Below are 24,868 nucleotides of genomic sequence, written 5' to 3' on the forward strand. Positions count from 1 at the left end.
TTTGAATGCCAGTGCCAGGGTTCTAGGTACTGTACTGCTTCTAAGAAAGAAGTCTGTTGAATTACTCTTAAAGAAACAACACTAGCTCCTGGTTCTCACCATCTGCTTTCAAACTGTTTGTCTTATAATTGCTCTAGAATTTTCCCCTATCTTAAATTTGCTAGCTGATAATTTCCAGAAACCATCTTTTCTTGATTCTTAAACATCAATACTGAACCTGACCATATCTAGTCTTCTGGGAACTTCTGGAAACTTTCTACTTTTCTGTGACTCCTCCAAGGTCACAGTGGTTCTGAGCTCAGATTCGCCTGTTCCATCAGTACCTAGGAGCATATTTCATCTGGGTCTGGGATCATAAGCTCAGTTACAACGGTTCAGTGATAGATTCCTCATTATCTTGGACTTCAGTCGTCTTCACTCTAGCCCCTGAACCATCACCCATCTGAAGATCTCTCTCTCTGACCAGAAAAGATGGGAGTGGAGTCTTTCTGCATTCTCTCATCTGGCAGCAGCATACCACCTACTCTGCTCTCACAGGTAGAAGGCCTATTTCTTCCTGCTTCTTCTTCCTCGGAGCAGAGTGATTCAGCATCTTTTTAGGGTTAATTGCTTTTGGGGCTCTGATCTGCCTGGGGAAAGTATAAATGCATTGGGAGAGAACGCCAGTCAGAACGAGAGAGAGAAATCTTGCCACCTGCTGCCTCTTTGCCTCCAGAGGAGTCGGGGCCATTCAGGTAACTGGTGCATTGCAGGGGGTTGGGGATGAGGTGGGGGAGGAGGAGCTATTTCTTTCGCAGGCCAAAAGGAGCTTGTGGAAGCAGAATTGTGGACTATGCAGCTGAAGTGGCAGCTCTACCCCTAATTCCAGTCAGCATATACAGCACGAGATCACTAGATCACAGACCTTGGAGATCAAGTCCAACCCTTCATTTATAAAGTGAAGAAACTGAAACCCAGAAAGGTGAGGCTAGCCAGCTAGAAAGCAGCAAAGCTAGGATTCAACCTAAGGAACTCTGTCTCACTTTTCAGGGAGGTAGCATGAGGGATGATGAGCTGGTTCTGGAGTCAGGAAGACCTGAGATCTCAGGAACCTACCAGCTGTGTGACCCTGGGTAAGTCAAAGAACTTCTCTGCACCTCAGTTTCTTCCTATGTAAAATGGCCTTACTAATAGCATCCATCTCACAGGGTTGCAGTGAGCATAAAAGGAGAGAGTATTTATCAAAAAAGGGCTCTGCAAAATCTTTAAGTGGATTATAAATTGAGCAATTGTTAATCCCGGTTATCCATACCTATTTCCATCATGGAAAACAATTCAAATCTTATGTGCTACTGGCCATTATCCTATTTGAAAAAAGAGAATGTTTTATGAACCCACAAAAGAAGATTTATCCTTTTATCAGTGTATACACAAAGATAAATAGCATCAGAAGATCATAGGATAGAGAGCTGGACAGGATCTTAGATGTCTCCAGTCCATCATCCCTCACTTTACAGATAAAGAGACTGAAACCCTTCGAGATTTGCCCTAGTCTCCACATTGGTGAAGTATTAGGAGGCACTGTGATTTGGCGGCAAGAGCAGTGGATTCAGAGTTAAGAGGATTTAGTCACTATTCATGTAACCTTAGATAATTCACTTCACCTCAGTTTCCACTTCTGTAAAATGAGGGGGTTGAACTAGATGGCATCTGTAGTGCCTTCCAACTTTAGATCTTTGATTCTATGTATGACTGGACAACATAATTTTCCCTTTCTGAGCCTCAGTTTCCTTCTCTTTAAAATGAGGGGTTTGGACTAGATGATCTCTGAGATCCCTTCTAGGACTAGATCTCATGGTCCTATGACCTATGTACTTCTGGGTCTAGTTTTTTTTTTTTCTCTAAAGGGAGGGATTCACTGAGAAAGACTTCATTTCTCAAATGTAGAAGGAAGTGAGCCAAATTTGTACAAAGAAGAGCCATTCCCCAGCTGATAAATGGTTAAAGAATGTGAACAGGCAGTTTTCAGAAGAAGAAATCAAAGCTTTCAATAGTCACCAAAAATGCTCTAAGTCACTATTGATTAGTGAAATGCAAATTAAAACAACTCTGAGATACCAGCTCATACCCATCAGATTAACAAACATGACAGAAAAGGAAAATGATAAATGCTGGAGGGAATGTGGAAAAACTGGGTCACTAAATGCATTGTGGGTGGAGTTGTGAACTAGTCCAGTCATTCTGGAAAACAATTTGGAATTGCATCCAAAGGTATATAAAACTGTACATAATGTCTGACCCAGTAATACCATTACTAGATCTGTAACCCAAAGAGATCAAAGAAAAGGGGAAAATGACCTATCTGTACAATATATTTATAGCAACAAAGAATGAGAAATGGAGGGGATCGGGGAATGGCTGAATATGTGCTCTATGATTGTCATGGAATACTATTGTATCGTGTTATAAGAAATGACGAGCAGGATAGTTTCAGAAAAACCTGGGAAGACATATATGAACTCACGCAAAATGAAGCGAGCAGAACCAGGAGGACCCTACAGAGTCACAACAATATCGTAAAGATTATCAACTGTGAAAGACTCGGTTTCTCAGATTAAGACAATGATTCAAGACAATTCTGAAGAAGCTGTGATGAAAAACACTATCGGTCTGTAGAGAGAGAACTGATGAACTCTGGATGCAGACTGGAGCATTTAAAAAAAAATTCCTTTTGTATTGTTTTATTTTGTTTGTGTTTTCTTTGACAATACAGCTAATATGGAAATGTATTTTACACGATCTCGTGTAGAATCAAAATCAAACTGCTTATCTTTTCGAGGACGGGGAAAGGATGGGAGGGAGGGAGAGAATTTGGAACTCAAACATTTTTAGAATTATTGTTAAAATGTTTTATGTGTAATTGGAAAATATTTGATGAAATAAATAAGAATAATTAGAAATAATAAGCGGAGGAACTGGAGTTGGATGACATCTAAGACCCCCTTCGGCTCTAAATCCTATAATTTTATCAGTGGCAGAATGAACTATTGCAGCCTGTGTCTTTCTCTTCTCTCTAAATTCTGTATTCCTTCCACAATTTTATTTCAACTCTAAGTTCACTGCCACCAGGGAATTAAGGGCATCTGGAGGGGGACGTGGGAGTGGGATTGGAGAAATGTACTCCTTGTGGAAAATACCTTTGGAATCACAGTGTCTTTCCCCAGCCGAGCTGGAAATCTTCCAGTAAACGGCGTCCCCTCCCAGAGAGGCTCTTCTCTGCCTGGCGTGACAGCCGTAAAGGGTGCCGGTATTTATTAATAGTCACCGTTGTCTAATCTGCTGCATTGTCCCGCTGTGGCGAGAACAATTGCCCGGGTAACTAATCTACAGCATTGGAGTGGCTGGCTTAATGGCTTGTGATTTTTTCTCCCTGATAGTCAGCCCATTCCCAGGAACGAGCTACCAAGCTAATAACCTTTGTGGAAGAGGAAGTGTTTAAATGATAATTTATTTCAACAGCTGACAACAAATTGCTCCGTACTTGCTCTTTTTATGCCTCAAAGCAGTCAAGGATGTGCCGGGCAAAGTATTCAAAAATATGACAGCTCTGGTATTTTCCTCTTCAATGAAATTCTCATTACAGACATATGTACGGCCTTTTCTTCACAAGCCAGTCCAAATAGTCATTCAGCACTCTGTACGGGCTCTGGGGTGTTCTCTGATTTGAAGACTCATCACAATAGATTAGGCAAGCTGCAGAAGCTACCAAATGTCTCAGCTACTGTCAACCTCCATTATTGCTGCTCAGACAGGGGGATTTTGTGTCTGTCTCACAGAGGATAATGTACTCCCTGGGCCCGTCTAATTTATGCAGATGGAAAAAGGAGCCAGAGTCCCAATAAGGCCCCAAATCGAGGTGAGCCGAGTTTGCCTTGTCTGATCCAACTTGCATTTATTAAAAACCTACTATGTGTAAAGTCCCGTGCGAGGCGCCGGCTAAACAGAGACGAAAGCTGAAAATCTCTGTGTTCACGGTCCACTGGATTCATGGCTATTGTTATCATGTCCTTGAATCTGTGCTTGAAGGGGAAGATGTAGGGGAGAGAGCTGTGGAAACGAGTGCTTGGATCAAAGATCTCTACCTAGAAGGCCTGAAGATAGCAATTAAGGTGAGATTACTCAATTGACAGAGAGAAAGTACTCCCAGAGGAGGAGATTGGACTTGCTCAAGATCACACAGCTAAGTGAGTCATCCTCCCCAAGATAATCCATGAAGCCAGGAGAATGAAGCAGTGGAAGGGAACAGGAAGGGCTCTCCCCAAAAAGGGGACCGGGCTTCAGAGAAAAACACAGATACTGGATTTTATCTGGACTTTACCTTGGACCATCTCAGTGAGGAAGCTGCAGAAGCTTGTCAACAAATAATGAGGCATTTCTGGAAAGTATTTCTAAGAACAGAGATTTAATGTTGGAACTACAAAGGAACTTGGGGATGATCTAGGATCTTAGATCTAGGGCTGGAAGGGTCCACAGAAGCCAGCTGGGCTGCGACATAGAGAGAGGGATTGGCCCTTGCCCATCGATGATCTTCTGTACTGTGTCGTCTCTCTCCGCTGCACCATGTTAATCCAATGCAAGGAAACTGAGATCCAGAGAGGACTTGAGAACACATTGGTAGAAAAGGAATGACTGTTGTTTATATAGCTCTTTGGAAGTGTGCAAAGCTCTTTATTGTTTCTACTTTATAGGTTAGGAGAGGCAGCATGGTATAGTGGGTGGGGAGCTGGCCTTGAAGCCAGGAAGACCTGAGTTCAAGTGCTGCCTCGAAAACATGGGCTGGGTGACTCTGAGCAAGCCACTTGTGCACATGGACTTAGAAAAACACATACTAACATTATCTATGCTTTATGATTTTTTTTTAAATAGTGAGACATTGGGGTAGAGCGGAAGCAATGTTGGACTTCAAGTCAGGAAAATCTGGATTCAAATCCCTTCTCTGTTAGGAATGAATCATTTAACCTCTCTAAGATCAAGGCTTCACTTGTAAAAAGGAGAGGCACAGAGTAGGGGCTGGATGGAGGATTTCTTTGGTATGGGAAATTCCCAGAGGGGGAAATCCCCTCTAGGAGATCAGGTCAGCAACATTTAGGCTTAAAGAGTTATTGAGAGAGCAGCTAGGTGGTGTAGTGGATAGAGCACCAGCCTGGAAGTTGGGAGGACTTGAGTTCAAATCTGGCCTCAGACACTTAACACTTCCTGGCTGTGTGATCCTGAGCAAGTCACTTACCCACAATTGCCTCAGGGGAAAAAAAGATTACTGAGAACAGAGTTGTTAAACACATGACCCTCTGGCCACGATATTCCAATGTGTCTAGAACTGAATTAAATTTAATTAAAATTAACATTTAATGGGAAAATAGTGAACACATTAAATTTTTAAAATGAGGCTCAACCATATGAAAAGATGCTCCAAGTTATTATTAATCAGAGAAATGCAAATTAAGACAACTCTGAGATACCACTACACACCTGTCAGATTGGCTAGAATGACAGGGAAAGATAATGCGGAATGTTGGAGGGGATGTGGGAAAACAGGGACACTGATATATTGTTGGTGGAATTGTGAATACATCCAACCATTCTGGAGAATGATTTGGAACTATGCTGAAAAAGTTATCAAACTGTGCATACCCTTTGATCCAGCAGTGTTTCTACTAGGCTTATACCCCAAAGAGATACTAAAGAAGGGAAAGGGACCTATATGTGCACAAATGTTGGCAGCCCTCTTTGTAGTGGCCGGAAACTGGAAACAGAGTGGATGCCCATCAATTGGAGAATGGCTGAATGAATTGTGGTTTATGAATGTTATGGAAAATTATTATTTGGTAAGAAATGACCAGCAGGATGATTTCAGAAAGGCCTGGAGAGACTTGCAGGAACTGATGCTGAGTGAAACGAGCAGGACCAGGAGATCATTATATACTTCAAAAACAATACTATATGAGGATCAATTCTGATGGACGTGGCCCTCTTCAACAATGAGATGAACCAAATCAGTTCCAATAGAGCAGTAATGAACTGAACCAGCTACGCCCAGTGAAAGAACTCTGGGAGATGACTAAGAACCATTACATTGAATACCCAATCCCTCTATTTTTGCCTGCATGCATCTTGGATTTCCTTCACAGGCTAACTGTACAATATTTCAGAGTCCGATTCTTTTTGTACAGCAAAATAACAGTTTGGTCATGTATACTTATTGTGTATTTAATTTATACTTTAATATATTTAACATTTACTGGTCATCCTGACGTCTGGGAGAGGGGGAAGGAGGGGAAAAATTGGAACAAAAGGTTTGGCAATTATCAATGCTGTAAAATTACCCGTGCATATAACTTGTAAATAAAAAGCTATTTTTAAAAAATTAATAAAATGAGGCTCAAGGGGTCATAGCTGTAAGGCATAGAGACAGCATTTGAATTTGGTACCTAGGCTCCTAGATCTTAAGCTGGAAAGGTCCTGGGAGGGCATCCAATCATCCTTCATTTTACAAAAAGGGAAACTGAGGCCCAAGGAGAGTGACTTGCCCAAGGCCAAAGCCACATGTGAGCAACAAGCATCTGAGATGATTTGGAATGAATCTAGGTACACCAGGAGGGTGATTTGGGGAGGTCTCCAAGGTCACATTATTTGGGGGCTTCAGTGGGAGGGTAGGTCTTAGGTGAGACCTAGGAAATCTAGGTTCAGTTCTTGATGTATGATGTTCAGTTCTAGATTTATGATGGCTCATAAGTCCATGAAATTCTAGATTTAGAGCTAGAAGGGATAGAGGTTAGTGAGTCTTAATTTTATAGATGAAACAATAGAAGTGCTATTCAAGGTCAAGTCAGTTGCCCAGGGTCACATAGCTGGTGGGATTTGAACTTAGTTTATCATGACCCCAAGTCCAGTGCTCTGTCTATTCTCTAATACCTCTGTGTGTTATGATCCCAAGTCACTTATTCTCACTGCTTCCATTTCTCCAACTGGACCTAAAGCTACAGACCCAAGGGGAAAGGGGAGCAGCATCTTGGTTTCCTGCAGCCATGCAGCAGAATCTGAGACATATGCTACAAAGAAGAAGTCCTGAGCCCTCATTCTGAGCCCTTTGTCAAAGCAATAGAAGCTATCCTTTGTGTGGCTCAAAGGTTTTCCATTGAGAATGATAAGTAGGTTTGAAAGGCCACTTATTATGGGATAATGTTGTAGAAGGGAGTCCTGCTTAGATCTAAGTTGGACTAAACACACTCTGAGGTCTTATTTCCGTTCTAAGATTCTGGGATTCAGGAGTGCAGTGATGAGCTAATAAGGGACAAATCAACTTTGCTTTGAGGGGAAGTCTCAGAGGAAGGGGATCTCCTGGTCTTCTGAGGGGGAGTCTATTACTGAGGCACGCCTCTAAAGTAAATAGATCCCATGATGACATGCTTAGATCTCACATTTCTGCCAGACTAATGTTTCATATGTACAGATGGGTACACTCCTTAGCTCAAACATTTTTAGTGGCTCCCTATTGCAGCTTGAATATTTGTTGCAAACCAGCAGCCCAATATTCAGATAAGATGAGGCTCTCAGTTTCAGAGGTCCTTTATTCAGACGATCTCCTCAACACGTCGCCTCAATAGCAATTTTGCCAACCTCCCCAAAGCACCATTCTAGCCTGCATCAGCTCCTCTATCTCTCTCTACTTGCTAAGGGGCTACTCTAGAAAGACTTGGTGTGGATTAATAGGACAATCCCCAAGCTGGGAGGCAACAGGAAATGCCATGTCTCAGTCCATGTCTCAACTTACCACTCAATCAGCTGCACAATCTCAAGCTGTTTCCTCTGTTTGGTATGTTTTTCCATCCCATCTTTGCTTGGGGAATTTTTATCCAGCTCAGATGCTACCTCTTCCAGAGAGCTTTCCCAGATTCCTCTAGATGGTAATGATCTCTGACCCCCCCACCCCTACCCCTATCAGACTTTACGAAACAATAATTTTGTGCTTACGGATAAGAGACAATATTGTATGTTATCTTTGTATGAGTCTCATCCTCCTATGAGAAGAGACCCTTGTCATCTAACACAATCTGGTATGAACTCTCTGTATATACAATGTGGGATCAAATTTTCTTGAATTGTCAATGGCTAAGGCAGATCCTAGGTCTGCTTGGTACAGAGTAAGGGCTTAATAAATGCTTGTTTATGGACTGATTCTCAGAACCTTAGTTTCCTCATCTGTCAAACGGGGAGAGTAACATCTACCTTCCCCATCAGAGAATTAGCCCTCCCTCCAACAAACAAATTAATTATTCTTCTATCCTAAGGCTCTCTCCACTTTGGACTGAATGAATTTTTTGGGGGGTGCCCATTTTATACTAAATAATTAGTTAAGACAAATCATTTTTAAGGAGATAGATTCAGGTCTTTTCTTTTTCATGGCTACAACCAATGGTGCCCTCCATCCTTAGTGTTTGACTGTTCATGTAGCCTGGATGAAACTGAAGTTAATAACTCTCGTCCTTCTGGTGACAGGACCACCAGACCTTACTATCTGCTCAGCCATTGTATCCCAAGAGCCTCTAGGTCCAACCTTCTCTCCTATGTGTACAACCTGCAGTCCCTTAGAATGTCATCTGCTCAACTTATATAACCTACATAATCAGGGATACAGATCCCCAGGCTCTTCCATCTGCCTCACAGATGCACCCTTAGGACTTTTGTGCCTTTCCATCTGTCCAGCAGATGAACTTTAAAAAAATATGTCGTATCCTTCAATAGAGTTCCTTGAGAGCTCTTTTGACTTTTCTATTTGTACCTTGAGGCTTAGCACAGTGATAAATGGCCCACAATAAATACTTAACAAATACTTTTTCATTCATTCATTCTTTCATTAACTCATTCACTTATTGAAGGAAGAAGGAACTGTGGATGTCACAACTTACCTCTTTCAGTGTCATACAGGTACACGAACTTCTCCCACTTGTAGTGGCTCAGCAGATTCAAGATGGCGCCCTTCAGTGCCGGCCGCATCTGGATGACAAACTGCACATCGGCATCAGTGGGAAAGCTGGGTGTGACAAAGGATGTATGCAGAGCTCCACAGAAGGAGGTCAGGGTGTTCATTGACATCTGGTCATAGAACCCGAAGATAGCATACACCCCTCTGGAGAACTGGGAGCAGACTGTAATGAGAGAAAGAGAGAAACTTTTCAATAACCTCATACCGATGGAGGGAGAAAAGAGCCATTTTTGGAGTCCTTTGACCTGAGTCAGAGTCCCAACTCGGAAACCAAACGACCCTACAATATGGCACCGAATCCCTGTGAGCCTCGGGCTTGTCGTGATGTAGAGTGCTAGCCTTGGAAGAGCTGGGTTTGAATTCAGGCCCCAACACCAATAGTTGTGTGTTCTCCTGAGCAAATTACATTTCTTCTCTCTGTCCCCTAATAGGTAACAGGAGGGCAATACTGCCTGCAACCCCTAACTTTGAAAAGCTTTGTAGAATACTGTACTCTCAATGACATCGTTTAGTCCCTGAGTGCTGATGGGGATTGGAAGGACAACATTAAATCACAGGCTTCAAAAGACAAAACAGCCATGAGAAAAAGGTTTTATGAAGTTCAGAATAAGGAAAGGACCCCACTTTACCTGGCCCCCTCCACACAAAAAAGTATCAATTTATCCCCATCGCATGTCTTATCTCCTCATTGTTGTTCTCGTGGGGTAACAATATAGCTTAGTGGGCTCATGAACTAAACCAATCTTTGCTACTAAGTAATCACTTCTTCTGGGTAACAGAAACATTTTAACTGTTTAAAAACATACGACAAAAGAACTAAAAATGAACTGGGTGTTCATGGCTTGGCAAATGGCCAAACTGAGGTTTATGAACATAATGAAACTTTATAGTGGCATAAGAAATGAAGACTTTTGGGGCAGCCAGGTGGTGCAGTGGATAGAGCCCCGGCCCTGAAGTCAGGAGGACCCAAGTTCAAATCTGATCTCAGACACTTAACCCGTCCCAGCTGTGTGACCCCGGACAAGTCACTTAACCCCAATTGTCTCAACAATAAATAAATAAAAGAAATGAAGATTTTGATAGATTCAAGGAAACATTGAAAGACATGTATGAACTGATGTTGAGTGAAATAAAATAATTCATTGATAATAATCATTTATGACTTTATAATAATTATTTATGACTAGAATAATTTATGTGATGAGCAAAATAATAATGTGAAATACAACAGCTTTAAAAGGTTGAAGAACTTTGACTAAACTTGAGCAGTAGTGACTTGAAAAAAATTGAAGATGAAACATAATTCCCATTTCTTGGCAGAAGTGATGAGCTACAGAATCAGACCTGAATCTTTATACATGGATAACATATTGATTTGTTTGGCTACATATTTACTAAAAGGTAATGCTTTCACTGGGGGAAGAGGAAGTAGGTTAAAGAAAAAAGCATCAATAAAATGTCTATTTTTATTCACAAAAAAGTACAGAATAGACACAGTATAGATATTTCGTTATACCTTGTAATATTTTAGAGTTTCTTATATACTCTTCACTATTTTGTCTTGAAATGTTCATTAATCATTAATTTCACAATAAAATTATTTTCCTTTTTATTATATAAAAAAAGGAAGACACATGACAACAGCTTGGGAAACTTGGAGGTTTAGCCGGGAGAAGAGAATATTCGAGGAGAGCCATGATATCTTCGTTGGAGTATTTGAAAGACTGGCATCTAGAAGGACTAGATTTATTTTGCTTGGCCCCAGAGGAAAGAACTTGAAACAACATATGGACATTTCAGAGAAGCAAATTAAGTTTGATATCAGGAAAAAAAAATCTCCCAAACCGAACTTCCTAACAATTTAGAGCTGTACTAAAGTGTGATGGACTGCTTGGAAAGATCATAGGTTCTCCATCCTTGGAGGTCTTCGAGCAGAGGCTGGATGACCACTCGTTGACTATGTTGGAAGGGAGAGCTTGTTCAGGTATGATTTAGACCCCACTTCTTCAACTGTGGTTTATGAGCTCATATGGGGTCTTGTGACTGAATGTGAGGGTCATGAAATTATGATTTATTATCAGGAAATGTTTGATTTGTATACCTATTTTATATACCTATATACCCAGGGTCACGGAAAAATTTCTTGGGTGAAAAGGGATCATGAGTGGAAAAAGTTTAAGATGGCCTGCTTTACACGAGACGGCCACGGCATCCATGTCAGCTCTAATATCTTGTGCATCTACAGCTAAGAGGGCCCTCAGAGGCCATCTAGACCGACCCTCTCATTTTCCAGGGGGGGAACTGAGGCCAGGGGAGGGGAAGGACAAGGTCATAGAGTAGTTATCAGAGGTAGGATTTGTACTCAGGTCCTCTGATTCCTGAGTCAGCCCTTTAGCTCCCGTACTATACTGTCTCCTTAGGCTCTTAATGAATGGTTATTCTAGCAGGAATCTGGGATACCGAGACAGGTTTATTGGATTATTTTAAGGGGGCAGAGGGATACTTTGGGCACCTCTTCCCATGGTAATTTGTCAGGCACTGCTTATCCAGCTCATGTACGGGACTGTCCCTGATTTAGGAGTGGCAGATCCTGCTTCACCAGAGGGGGGTCCAGGCCTGACCAACGGTCCCCTCTTCCTAGGCCCGAGCTTCTCTGCTGCCTCCTAGCAGCGAGCGGTCCTGGCCTCTCTCTGATAACACCATAATTTAATTACCATCTTTGGGTTCATTTCCTGGCACACAGTTTTGCTTTCGGGAGCACATTGCCTCTTCACAGTCTAAATGGTTATTTTTGCAATTACATGGTATAGAGCTAAGCTGTGCCAAAGGAAATGCTGCTTATCAGCATCAGAGCCTGCTCAAAGGGAGCAGTGAGCAATCGCAGGCACTAACCTGGCAAAACATGGTGTTTCTTTGGGGGAGAGAATTCTTTTTCTCCATAAGCCACAGAATGTTGAATTTCAGGGTTGGGTTAGCCCTCCAGAGGTCATGCAGTCTAACCCTCTTCTGAGCAGAAATTCCCATTATAATTTCCCTGGGAGAGTCCCCTGGCCTTTGCTCGAAGACCTACAGAGACAAGGAGCTCACTGCCTGCGAGACAGCCCATCCTATTATCAAACCATATTTCTTCTTAGGAACTTGCTCCTCATGCAAAGCCAACTACAATTTCAGTTCCTTCTAACCTCTGCCCTCTGGTCCTAGATGTACTCTCTGTGGTCAAGTAAAATAAGTGGACTCTCATTTCTTCCTGGAAGCTCTTCTGCTACTTGAACACTTTTATCATAAGGGGATATTGTGAAGATTTTGAATGGGAGGAATTGGGTTTTAATATTCAACCTACTATGTGCCAGGCTCAGTGTTAGGCACTGGAGATATAAAGACCATGAATTAAATAAGCCATACCTACAAGGGGCTTACGTTCTAATGGGGAGAGTTCTTGGTTCTGTCATTTGCCATATGACTTGGGATAAGCTGCATCCCCTACTCGGGTCTCATTTTCCTCAACCGTAAAATAAGAAACCTGGTCTAGGACCATGGCGTCATGTAGATTTAGAACTAGAAGGATCTCAGAAGTCTTCTAGTTCAACCCCCTCATTTTACAGATGAGAAAACTGAGACCTAAAGTAGGGAAGTGACTTGATTCAGGTCACCCTGGTTCCAAAGTGGCCAAATTGAGAAGATATATTCCAGCTCAAATTCATACGAAGTACATATTTATAGCAGATATATTATTGTTTCCTAAATCTTCTCATCTCCTGGGTAAAATCCCCACGTTCTTCCAAACTAAGGAATCATTCTGGTCTGAGTTTCTCAACATTCCTGATAAGTTTTAGCAGCAGGAAGAGATGCACAGGAGCACAATGGGTTGGGTGGGGTGGGGGTCATTCTCTAGACCCCCTTGGTTGCAAAAGCAGCAGACTGGGAGTGAAGGGCCCTGGTATAACCCAATCGCTGTCTCATTGATTGAGCCTCAGTTTCCTCCCCTTCAAAGAAAGGATGGTACAACTTGCACTGGTTCCTTTTCTGGGCCGTGATTTAGAGAAAATAAGGTAATAGCCTTAAAACACTTTGAGAAGAATTAAAAGTAGTGAATAAAGCCAAAGGAGGAGCCTTACCCATTGTAATCATGACAATACGGGACTCAATAAAACTAACTGGGGTTGCCGGTGTCGGTTGTTTTCCATTCCTAACATAGATTTGATGGATCTTTATCCATAAATCATCTGAAATCCAGAATCTCTGCCACTTCCTATTCATGTGACCTTAGGCAAGGGCTCCCCTGCTTTGGGCCACAGCCTCCCCATCTGCTCCCGCTCCTGATTTACAACTCATGGGACATGGGATTCAGGAGGCTTCTCATTGAAAAGGTCACCGAATTCACGTCCTAGTCCCTTTAAATGAGACACAGCAAAAGGGCTAGGAAGCCGATTCATACATCCACGTGTCTTTGTACCAGTTCCATAGCTTTCCATAGACAGACGGGGCTGGCAGAAATGATGCTACATAGCAATAAACTGGGCAATAAAACTTGGCATTGAGCAGAGAGTTGCAAAGTAATAATGTGGTCTCTGGACCTCCAGGCAAACAATGTCAGATCTACAAGCGAACCAACGTATTCGGTCTATCGTCAGTGGGGCTGATGGAACTTTATTGTCTGTGTGCGTTAGGGAAGCCCACCTCTTATCCAGTGCAAGAAGGAATCATCATTGACGGATGCTCAGCCAAACCCTGCTTAAACAGCTCCAGTCATGGAAAAGTCCTACCTTCCGAAAGCTACCCATTCTTCATCGCTTATTCTTCCTTAGCTCGACCTCCAACCTGTCGGCCTATGACTTCTAATCGTGGTCCCTTGCTCTATCCGTTGATTCCTGTCCATTGAGAAGGTACTAGTCTATGTACCTTCTCCACAGCTCCAATTCAAACTAAACAAACATCTGTAGTTTCCACTGTTCCACGTACGCAATGGTTCTGAAGCCCCTCACCATCCCAGTTGCCTTTTAGCTTTTCAATATCCTTCCAAATCCATGGTGCCCAGAACTGGCCATAGTCATTCTGATGGGATTTGACTAGGAGAGAGAAAGTGGGAGGCAAAAGCTGTGTGGGTTTTTAAGCTGTCAAGCTGTTGACTCATTCACATAGGGCAGTGTGGTGAGGTTATAGGATAATCAGAACCCTACACCTAGAGTCAAGAAGACCTGAAGTAAAATCTAGCCTCAGACACTGACTGCGATCCCGAGAAAGTTACTTGACTTCTCCTTCAATTTCCCCATCTGCACAATGAGAATAATAATGGCTCCTACTTCTCAGAATTGGAAGGATCAAATAAGATAACATTTGGAGAGTGATTTGCAAACTTTAAAGTATTATAAGATACTAGTTATTATTATTAGTAATGATAACAAAATTTCAATTAGTTTTTCACATAAACTGTAGTCGTTATCCTAGTTCAGCACGATGTTTGTGAAGTTAATTTTTGGACCCACGTGTAAAACTTTATATTAATCCTTATCACTGTTTACTTCTTTAGATTCGGCCCATTCTTTGAGAATCATTTGGATGTGGGTTCTGTAGTTCACCAAGTTAGCTTTCCAAGATACTAGTTATTATTATTAGTAGTAGTAAAACAAAATTTCAGTTAGTTTTTCACATAAACCGCACTTTAGTCATCCTAGTTCAGCACGATGCTTGTGAAGTTCATTCTTGGACCCACGTGTAGAACTTTATATTAATCCTGTTGACTTCCTTAGATTTGGCCCATTCTCTGAGAATAATTTGGATGTGGGTTCTGTAGTTCACCATTAGTTTTCCTTCCCAACTTTGTCCTCACTATAATGATTTGGTAAGAGTGTTATCTATGCCTTCATCTGTGATTAAAAAAAAAAAAATCCCACGACATAGAACTACTTGGGGAGGGCCCAGCCTTCCATTAACAACCTTCCTCCAGGCTGATATGGACACCTTAATTACTACCCTTTGAGTAGGAGAATTTAATAAGCTATGAATCCACGAAACGATGTTGTCAGAATATTTCCAGTGGATGGAGTTCTTTAAACCCCATTGGGGGGGGGCACACGGCAAAAAAGGAATTGTTCCCCTTTTGCTTGGACTAACTTGAGAACTGAAGACTTGGGTGGGAGTCTTGACTGCAATACCTACAGCCTTGTGACCTTGGGCTGGGTACTTTATTTCTTTGTTCTCAGTTTCCTTCCCTGTACAATGAAGGGATTGGTCCCTTCCGGCTCAAAATGCCATGCTGCCTTTTCACCAGCCCCATCCTTTCTCGCCCTGGTTTGCTTTTCATTGGAAGTTGGGTAGTGGAAGAGCGGAAAGGCCAGGAGGGGAGGGAAGAGAAGAGGAGACAGGGAAAAAAGGGGTTAAGGAGGGAGAAGAGGAGGGGAAGGAAGGATCCTGGATGCTCGACTCTGGCTAGCTGTGTGAATCGCTTAACCTTGTTGGGTCTCAGTTTCCTTATCTGTAAAATGAGGATAATAATCTTCGTGATATCTATGGCAATGTTAAATAAAGGATTCTGCAGACCTTAAGATGCCATAGAAACGTGGGCTCGGATTTCAGTGGGCTGTTTAATTCTGGTTGGATGGGTACAGATCAGGGTGGCTTTGGAGGCAGGCCAGCACCGCCTGTGGGGAACAAGCAGTGATGGGGAGCCCTGGGTCCTACTGCCCATGCAGAACATTGGATTTGGAGCCAGAAATCTGGGTTGAAATCCCAGGCTCTGAGTGACCTTGAACAAGTCAGTTATCCTGTCCTGCCTCAGTCCCTCATCTGTTAAGAGCAAGCGGGTGGGGGGTCGCCGACCTTTGGAGGTCCCTTCTGGCAGTCCCGCTAAGATTCTCTGATCCACAGAAAATGAGCCCGATGGGGAGGATGGGGTGGTTTTGGGATGAATAATCCAGGCTCAGATTTGGTCCCATAGCGACTCAGATCTGAGCTGACATTTCTGAAAGCCCGTAGTCTCTGAGGGGTGCGTCGGCCAACAAACGGGCTCAGGACTTCCTGTGTGCCAGACAAGGTGCTAAGAACCGCGGGGTCAAAGGTCCCCGACACCGTCCCTGCTCTCCAGCACCTTGTTCTGCCACTGCGGAGAACGCGTGTCTCCGGAAGGATAGAGACTATAAAAGCGAACAGAGGAATCCCAGGCAGATGGTTCCTGGGAGAACGTTGGGGGCTGGGGCAGGGATCCAGACCTAGGAGACTGTTAGAAGCCCCGCGTCCCCAAGAAGGATCCTAGAGCGAGAGTTGGAAGAGGTCGGAGTCCAATTCATCCGGCCTACTGAGGGGGAAACCGAGGCCCTGAGTGGGAAAATGGCTCGGCCAAGGTCACACAGCCGGTAAGTGCCGGCCCGATGGGGACGCAGGCACTCTTTGTACCACTCCAGCTGCAGCAGCAGCAGAGGAGGCTGAGGGCAGGCGGGAGCCGGGATCTTGCCTGAGGCTGAGGACGGGCCTCCAGGGAGGAGGGCTCTCAGTGGGTGCCCGGGGCAATCTGAGCAGTTGGAAAGCCCCGGTTGCCAGGCGCCCGGAGACGCGGTGGGCGGACGGGAGAGGCGGAGGCGGCGCTGAAGACGAGCTTCACCTCTCTCCCCGGCCGCCCCCCCTCCCCCCACAATGGGCTGTGCTCTCCCCTCGTGGGCCGCAGCTATTTCTGGCCACACCTGGGCCTCCGAGCCGCAGCCCTGCCCAGGCCCCGGGGGGGGGGGGGGGGAGTCCCGGCGGAGGAAGGGGACAGGTTCAGGGAGATCCAGGGCACCGCCCCCTGGGGAGGGAGGGAGGGCAGCTGGAGACCCAGGGTGGGCGGGGACTTGCTGAAGGTCACCCAGCAAGCTGGAAGCAGAGCTGGGGGGCTGGTACAGGTGCGCGGGCTCCAGTCAGGGACTTGCACAAATGGACTGAACTTACATAAAACTTACATAATATGGCTCCGAGCCGGTGGGCCCGCCAGTCCAACCTCCGGATTTGGCAGAGGAGGAAACTGAGGCCCAGGAGGACCGATGGTTTTCCCAAGACCCAAGGGAACGGGATCCTCCATCTAGGGCCTGAAGGGAGTTAGAGGCGCTTTGCTTGTCCCCCTCCCTCCTCCACCTAGTTTTCCCAGGGAAAATGAGGCCCGGACCGGGAAGCTGGGGGACGCCATGGCCACGGCCACAAAGATAGCCAGGACGCATGGGACCCGAAATCTGAGGCCAGTGGACCCTACAGGTCTCATTCTCTGCCGAGGCCTCAGCCACCCCTCCCAACCTCCTCGATTCTTCCTCCTCTTCCCCTTCTCCCTCTCTTTCTCCTCCTTCTCCCCTCCTCCTGCTCCCCTCTTCTTCCTTCTCTTCCCCCTCCTCCTCTTTCTCTTCCTCATCTTATTCCTTGTCCTCCTTCCCCTCCTTCTCCTCCTCTCCCATCCTCCCCTCCTCTTCTCCCTTTCCCTCCTCCTCTTCCCCTCCTCCTCCTCCCCCTTTTCCCCCTCTCCCTCCTCCCCTCCCCCTTCTCGCTGCCCTCTCTCCCTCCTCTCTTTCATCTCTATCTGATCTCTCTTTGTGCGTCTCCTCCCCCCTCTGTCTGTCTATCTGTCTGTCTGTCTGTCTTCCCTCTCCCCCACCCCCGTTGCCTCTCTCGTGTTTATTCCTGGGAGAACTGGCTGACTGCTGTCTCCAGAATTCTTCTGGTACAGCACATTTAAGGGCTGAGAATGTTTTTGATGACACTGTCACTGCTTCCCCATGCCCTCCTCTGATGGATGTCTCCTCCTGGCCTGGAGGTGACCTTGGGCTCTCCAAAGCTCCTCCAGCAGAGCAGCGGGCAAACCGATCAGGCTGCCCAGCTCTAGAAGCTCCTGGCCCAGCTCTAGAGGCTCTGGCCCAGCTTTAGAAGCTCCCTGCCCAGCTCATCCTCTGAGAAAAGGCTTCTTTTGGTCATCGCAACTTTCCCGGTGGCTGGGACCTGTCTTGGTGGGGACAGGAGCCACACTAAGGAAGATGTTGCTCTTGTGAAGCTTTGAAGTATTCATAGCACTTCACCCTCAGTTATCTGGCACGTTCTCCCATCTGACCCCTCACTTTGGCCAGGCCATAGATAACGAGCAACCTAAGGAATGAACAACAACAACAACGGAACGTTTCTATAGAACTTTAGTTTGCAAATGCTTCTCACACATCATGTCACTGGAACCTCAGAACAAACCTTGGAGGCTGATATTACTCCTATTTTCAGACAAGGAAACTGAGGCCCAGCAAGGTTAAGCCACGGTGTAACGAATAGGAGAAAGCTTTGACCTCACATCCCCATGACTCAGTCCAGCCATTGAGTCATGCTGCCTCTCTTCTAGGGCCAAAAGTTCTTAACCTTTTTTACGTCCCAGACTTGAGGTACTTTGGCTTAGTGTCTCCTCGTCAGAAGAATGTTTGGAAGTTCATAAAATAAAATACACAGGATTACAAAGGGAACCATTTTTTATCGAAAATAGTTATCTCAGGCAAACAATTCTCAGAAGTTCTTATCTACAGTTGCTATGCACTCATGATGTTAACAAGAGCTCCGAACAGGAGTCTGAATAGAAAAAATGCTTTCTATTTCATCTGTCTCTGAACAGAAATTATAATAAAAAGAATAATGTTCTTAAATAGAAAAGTAGTTATCAAAATACCTTTAAATACCTTTAAAAAAAAGTTCAAGAATTCCTGCTCAAGCGGCAACTGGTTGGGGTAGTGGATAGAGCACCAGCCCTGAAGTCAGGAGGACTCCAGTTCAGATCTGACCTCAGACACTTAACACTTCCTTAACATATCACTTAACCCCAATTGCCTCAGCAAAAAAAAAGGAAAAAAAGAATTCCTGCTCAAGGTAGACAGTGTTGCTCAGTGATCTATGGCTCCTATAGAGGCCACCTCCCTCGGCTTGATATTTGAGGCTCTCCTGAAAGGTCTGCACTTAATCTAAATTTACTTACAAGGACTTCCTTTTGGGATTCCTCTGTCCCAACCAATATCCTCTCTGCCTCACTTCTCAAACCCTCCATATTTCCTCCACCTCTACATCTTTGCTTATGCAAAGATCCCCTGGCTGGGCTGCTCTTTTGGACCACGCTGGCTGTGTGACCTTAGGTAGATCACTTAACCCCTCCAAGCCTCAGTGACGGGGTTGGACTGGATAGCGTGCAAGGTTCTTTCCAGCTCTAAGTATAGCATCTAATGATTTGCAGACATATAAGATATAGACCCTCATTTCCAGAAGCTTTTCCTCTAATAGAGGAAAAAGACAGAATCATAAGCATACATGGACATGATGGAAAGTGGAGAGAACTGTCAAGAAAGGGTCCTTACCTGAGGACTCTGAAACCCGAAGAAGGAAAACTCCCTTTCTCCCTGGAAATGGTGGAGGGGGGTAAGGGAATAATAAAGGGGAAGGCCAGGAATTAGAGAGAGAAACAATCTGGCAGTCTTTCTCCTAACAACTCACTCCTGAGGGCTGCGTTATTGTACCAGGGATAGTTGTACTTTATTATATTCCTTAAACAGAAGATCAGAGTCAAGAGAGACCTTATTAAGAGCCCTTCTAGTCCAAACCCCTCATTGTCCAGAGGGGGAAACTAGAGTGAAAGGAAGGGACTTGACCAAGATCACACATCTACAAAGGAGCAGAGCTGGGATCAGAACCTAGCAGGTGATGAGAGTGTGATAGATCTGGAAGGGATCTCAGAGATCCTGTAGTCCAATCTCCTCATTTTCTGGGAGTAAAGTGAGACCCAAAGTAGGAGACCAACTTGCTTAAAGGCACACAACAAATCGGGGGCAGAAGCCAGATGAGAATCCTTGACTTTTGTGTCACCAGGGCAGGAAAACTGGACCCCAATGCTCTGTCAGGCACTAGCTAATTCATCTTGAATAGTGCTCAGAGCCTCAGACCCCTCATTTGTAGGGGTAATAAAACTTCGATTCCCTTGCTCACAGGATTGTTCAGAGGAAAGTACATGGCAAAACGCGAAGCGTGTAGAAATATGTTCTCGTGATTGCTTTGGCTCTTTCCATCCCATCATGCTCCCTGGCTTTGTCATATCTCCTCACTAACTCTGCAAGCTCCCCAAAGGGAGTAGTGCCTTCCCCACAGTGCACAGGAGCACCACGTCCGTCTGGTGGGTGCTCAGCCATGATCTGCCCATTACTTCATCTACCACCTACCAGAGCTCCCGAGTTATTTTCCTGATCATTGCTCCTTAGTCTGCCGTGACCTTTACGTTGCCTCAATCTGTGTTCCAGCAGCTCTCTGGTACCCTGGAGAACCCATAGTATTTACACACTTGCAGGGATGTTTGGGGGATTAGCAGCGATGATTGTAAAACACTTAAAAATATGAAGATCTGTAGGAACCCTATTATTATAGGAATAATCATAATTACAGCTGTGCTTGGTTAAGTGCTCCAGCAGGCATATTGAGGAAGCCTTCTCAGGGGGAAAGGCAGCCAACTGTACAGGCAATTAGTCAATTATGAGTATTTAATTCCCTTTTGATCACTTTTGACTTTTGTGTCTTCCCAAAAATGGGTTTTTTCTCTTTTTTCTCTTCCAAACGGCATCCCCAGGATAGCTGGATCAAAATGGGAGGCTTTAACCTGTGGAAACTGAGGTGAGTTTTAGTTTTGTGGTTGGAATAGATAGGGAATTGACTCCCTTGGGCCTTTTCTGTCTTCAGGAGGGGCTGTGGCTTTGAGAGGCTTGACGATGTGTGTGTTTGGAGTGGGGGGAGGCAGGGAAGGAGGAGAAAGGCAGTAGGTGGTGCTGCAGTGGATAAAAAAGGGGACCTGGAGACAGGAAAATTCATTTTCCTGAGTTCAAATCTGGTTTGGGGCACTTATTGGCTGTGTGACTCTGGGCAAGTCACTTCATCCTGTTTGCCTCAGTTTCCTCATGGAAACTATGAAAATATGGAAAATGAGCTGGAGAAGGAAATGAAAAACCACTCCAGTATCTTTGTCAAGAAAACTTCCCATGGGGTACAAAGAGTAGGACACAACTAAACAACAACAAAAAGATAGAGGGGAAGAAGAAAATGGGGAAGAAGGAAGAAGAGAAAGAAAAGAAGGGGAAAGGAGTAGGAAAGGAGGTGAAAGGAAAGAAGGAATAGGAGAAAGAGGAAGAGGAACTTATCTGTAGAGAGGCAGCATGGTGGAATGCAAAGAACATGGGATTTGAAATCAGAATTGTGGCTCTGCTACTTCCCCTCTGTGGCCGCAACTTCCTCTTCTATGAAGAGAAGGGGTTGGACTAGATGGCCTTGGAGTTTCCTTCCAGTTCTAAATATATAATCTGCTGACACTGGGAGGTAAAGAGACTTGGTCGGGGCCAAGCAGAGGTGGGACTTGAAAGCAGGTCTGACTCTGGGGCTAGCTTTAGCCACTTAGCTACACTGCCTTTCCAAAATTAGAATAGATGGGGTATAGGTGATATAGCTTGAAGAGACCTTTGAACATGGAACAGAGAATGGACGGTATTGGGAGGGACTTTGGAGCCCATTAAGTTTAGCCTCGTTTTATAGATTTAGAAATTGAGGCCCATACTGGGTTGCTTAATGTTGCCTATTGAGTTAGTAGAATAGCCAAGCGTCCGGGCCCAGTTCCTGACCCTCACTCAGAGCTCAGTTCTTTCCTCCATCTCCTGCAGCTTCCCAACCTGCTTACCCTAGTCTGTAGCATCTGTCTGGGGGTACCTGGCTCACAGGGTGGGGCATGGTCTTGGCCCTCCACTGAGCTCTGAGCCGGAGCAGGCTCACTCTGAGCTCTCACAGAGGACCACACCTCAATTAAGCTGTAGGGGGAAGTGATTACATTGATAAGAAGCAGCCTAGCTCGGAGGCTGCCCTTTATTTAAAATTGAAGGGGAAGTAATTATATTTACTAGCAGCCACATTTCCTTTGTGGCTGCTAAGGCCTTTTTAGCAAACTAGGCCAGCCTCTGGCCTCCTAGGATAAATCAAGGGTCTCTCAGGGGAAAAAAGGACAGGGAGAGGTACACTACTTCAGTCCCTGAGGGGCTTCAAGGTTTACAAAGGCTCTTCTCACAATAGCTTCATAGATACAAATGTTTCCATTTTACAGAGAAGGAAAGTGAGGTTCAAAAGGGAATGATTTGCTCTGGACTGCAGAGTGACAAAGTTAAGTCTCCTGACTTCAAGTTTAGGACTCTTTCCATTATATAACAAAGTCTGGGTCCCTGGGTCCCTAGCAGTCCCACCCCATCAGGGATTCTGGGATTCTGCTCTCCTGGCTCTTGTGATTGGATGGGAGGCTATAGAATTTTTTTCTGCTTAGGCTTCTTGAGAGGCAGCTGGTTTGGGCATACTCTAGAATGGCCGTCGGAAGTCTGGGACTCTTCCTGAGCAGGTTGGGTTGGAATTTATGGTTGATATACTGGTCCCTGTTTCCAAAGACAGGTACAGAATAGAACCGTGGACCTAAGGAGTCCCCATTGGAGAGTTTACAAAGTGATAGCTATCATGAGCATCACGTCGATCCCGTGTGGCTGGACTACACATTTTACAGATGAAGAAACTGAGGCTGAGAGGGGTCACAGAACTTCTAAGATGGGATTCAAAGGAAAACTTCCTAATACCAAGTCCAGTGTTCTATCCACTATACCATGATAATACAAATCAGAGACTGAAGTAGGAAGGACCTAAAAGACTATTTAAGAATAGGAGCAACTCACACTTTTATGATCCTTTAAGGTCATAAGATCACAGATTTAGAACTGCTGCTGAATCCAGCAATGATGTGCCAAAGTCACGTGATTACTAAGTGTCTGAGGTAGGATTTGAATCCAGGTCTTCCCAACTCCAGAGTCAGTGTTCTATTTGGTAGATGCAGGGTAAAGTCCTCACAGTGACGTGGGGAGATGGGATACGTAGGTAGTACGACCTCACTCTTACAGAGAAGAAAAGAGACGTTGAGAAATTCAGTGACTTGTTTAGAAGTACGTGGTATTGAAGCCAAGACCCCTGCCCCCAAGCGTGTCATTTTGTCATTATGTCACATTGCTGCCCTGTTGTTTTCATTCCTCAGCACTGGCTGAGGGATGCTTACTTTCCACCTCGTGCTTTACTACTTGATATATATTTGTATTTCCTTATTTTATGCTTCATCTTTTGCTCTTTATTCCCCACTTAGCACCATGCCTGGCACATAGATGGCACTTAGTAAATATTTATTGACTGATTGCCTCCAGCCTCTTCCCAGGGTGTGTTAAACCAGTGTTTGGAACTGAGACCCAGAGAGGAGAAAAGAATCAGTGTCCTCCAAATCACGTGGCCTGGCGGAGCCATATAACAGGACTAGGAAGTCTACTGACCTCCATTCGTAAAATAGGGAGCATGAACTAAATGGTAACAGTGGTGATTTCTTTCAGTAGTAGCAAGGTAGAGATAAGGACGGCTAGGTGGCACTGTAGTGGGTAGAGTGTTGGACCCAGAGTCAGGAGGATCAGAGTTCAAATTTGACCTCAGACACTAGTTGTGTGACCCTGAGCAAGTCACCTCACCCTCTTTGCCTCAATTTCCTCATCTATAAAATGAGCCGGAGAAGGAGATGGCAAAAACCACTCCAGTGTTTTTGCCATGAAAACTCCACATAGCATCACAAAAAGTCAGATACAACTGAAAACAAGTGAACATCGATAAAGATGATGGATAGAGAACTGGAATCAATTTGGGAAGACCTAGGCTCAAGCCCTTCCTTTGCCACATTTAGGCTTTGAGGTCTTGGACAAATCTTTTAGTGCCCCAGGATTCTCTCAGACTGGAAATTGCTGAATAGATACCGTTCAGCCTCTGTAATGGAAGTTTCTTCATCTGGGAGTTCTCTTTATCAGTGAAATTACAGATCTAATTTTCCAGTCCCTTTGCAGTTTATAGAATTGCTTCTTCATACCAGCCCGACCTGGATTGAGGTAGAACCTTGGGCAAATCATTTAAGTTTTCTGGGTATCAGTTTCCCCATCTGCAAAATGAGAGAGTTGGACTAGATAGCTTCTGAGGGCCCCGCCATTTCTGGCATTAGGATTCTGTGTGGGACCTTAAGCAGTTCCCGTTCCTTTCCTGAACCTTAGCTTCTTCTCTGTAAAATGAGGGGGTGGGATCAGATCACATGTTCTTAATCTTTTTTTGTGTGTTCTGGATGCCTTGGGAAATCTGGTGAAGACTAAGTACCCATTGTCAGAATAAAGGTTTTTAAATGTATTAAATGCCTAGAATAATGACGGAAGGCAATCAGCATCCAAATATTAAAAAAAAAAAAATCTAAGATCCCAGATCCCAGGTTTACAACCCCTGAACTAGATGAACTCTGAGGTCCCTTCTGATATTAGGTCCATTTTACAGAAAAGGAAACTAAAGCTAAGAGAAGCTAAATGGTCACCCAATGGGCTTGGGGAACCTGCCCAACATTTCCCCCGACTCTGTCCGTAGCCATGGGGTTCTCAGATCAATAAAGTTTGGGCGTCTCTCAGCTCTGGTCCCTCATCTCCTGGCCTTGATGTTCTGGATGAAGCTGGCCCGAGCTTGCCTCTTTGACTCTTCTTTAAGAGAACATGATTCAGAACTGTGAGGGCAATCCTGAACAGAACAGGGAAGTGGCGAGCGACGAGAGCCCTCCTGGGGGTGGGAGAGCGGGGCCTGTGCCAAAGGTCCAGGAAAGATACAGGAGCAATAGGAACCATGCTCCCTTCCATATTAAAGCATCCTTTTTTTGGTCTGCGAGGGGCTGTGAGACATGAGGAGGCGCCTCTCTGGGAGGTTGGGCAGTGTTCTCTGAGAAGTTTTATTTTTAGAGAGCACAGATGCTCTTTTTTTTTT

At 44.6% G+C, this 24,868-nt stretch overlaps 1 protein-coding gene across 6 annotated transcripts in view; it reads right to left on the bottom strand.

Moving 5' to 3' along the window:
- The window catches only part of GRIA3 (glutamate ionotropic receptor AMPA type subunit 3), a 279,563-nt gene that overhangs the window by 191,057 nt on the left and 63,638 nt on the right, over window positions 1-24,868 (bottom strand). For all 6 annotated transcript variants that reach the window (XR_007948819.1, XM_051968621.1, XM_051968620.1 and 3 more), the window contains exon 3: window positions 8,946-9,185. Coding sequence is in view for 5 of the 6 variants with exons in the window: in XM_051968621.1 (XP_051824581.1) it covers window positions 8,946-9,185 (240 nt within the window). In the remaining variant the exon portion in view is untranslated. The remainder of the gene's footprint in view (window positions 1-8,945; window positions 9,186-24,868) is intronic.

Source organism: Antechinus flavipes, chromosome X, assembly GCF_016432865.1.
Source record: "Antechinus flavipes isolate AdamAnt ecotype Samford, QLD, Australia chromosome X, AdamAnt_v2, whole genome shotgun sequence".
NCBI classification, from domain to species: Eukaryota; Metazoa; Chordata; class Mammalia; order Dasyuromorphia; family Dasyuridae; genus Antechinus; species Antechinus flavipes.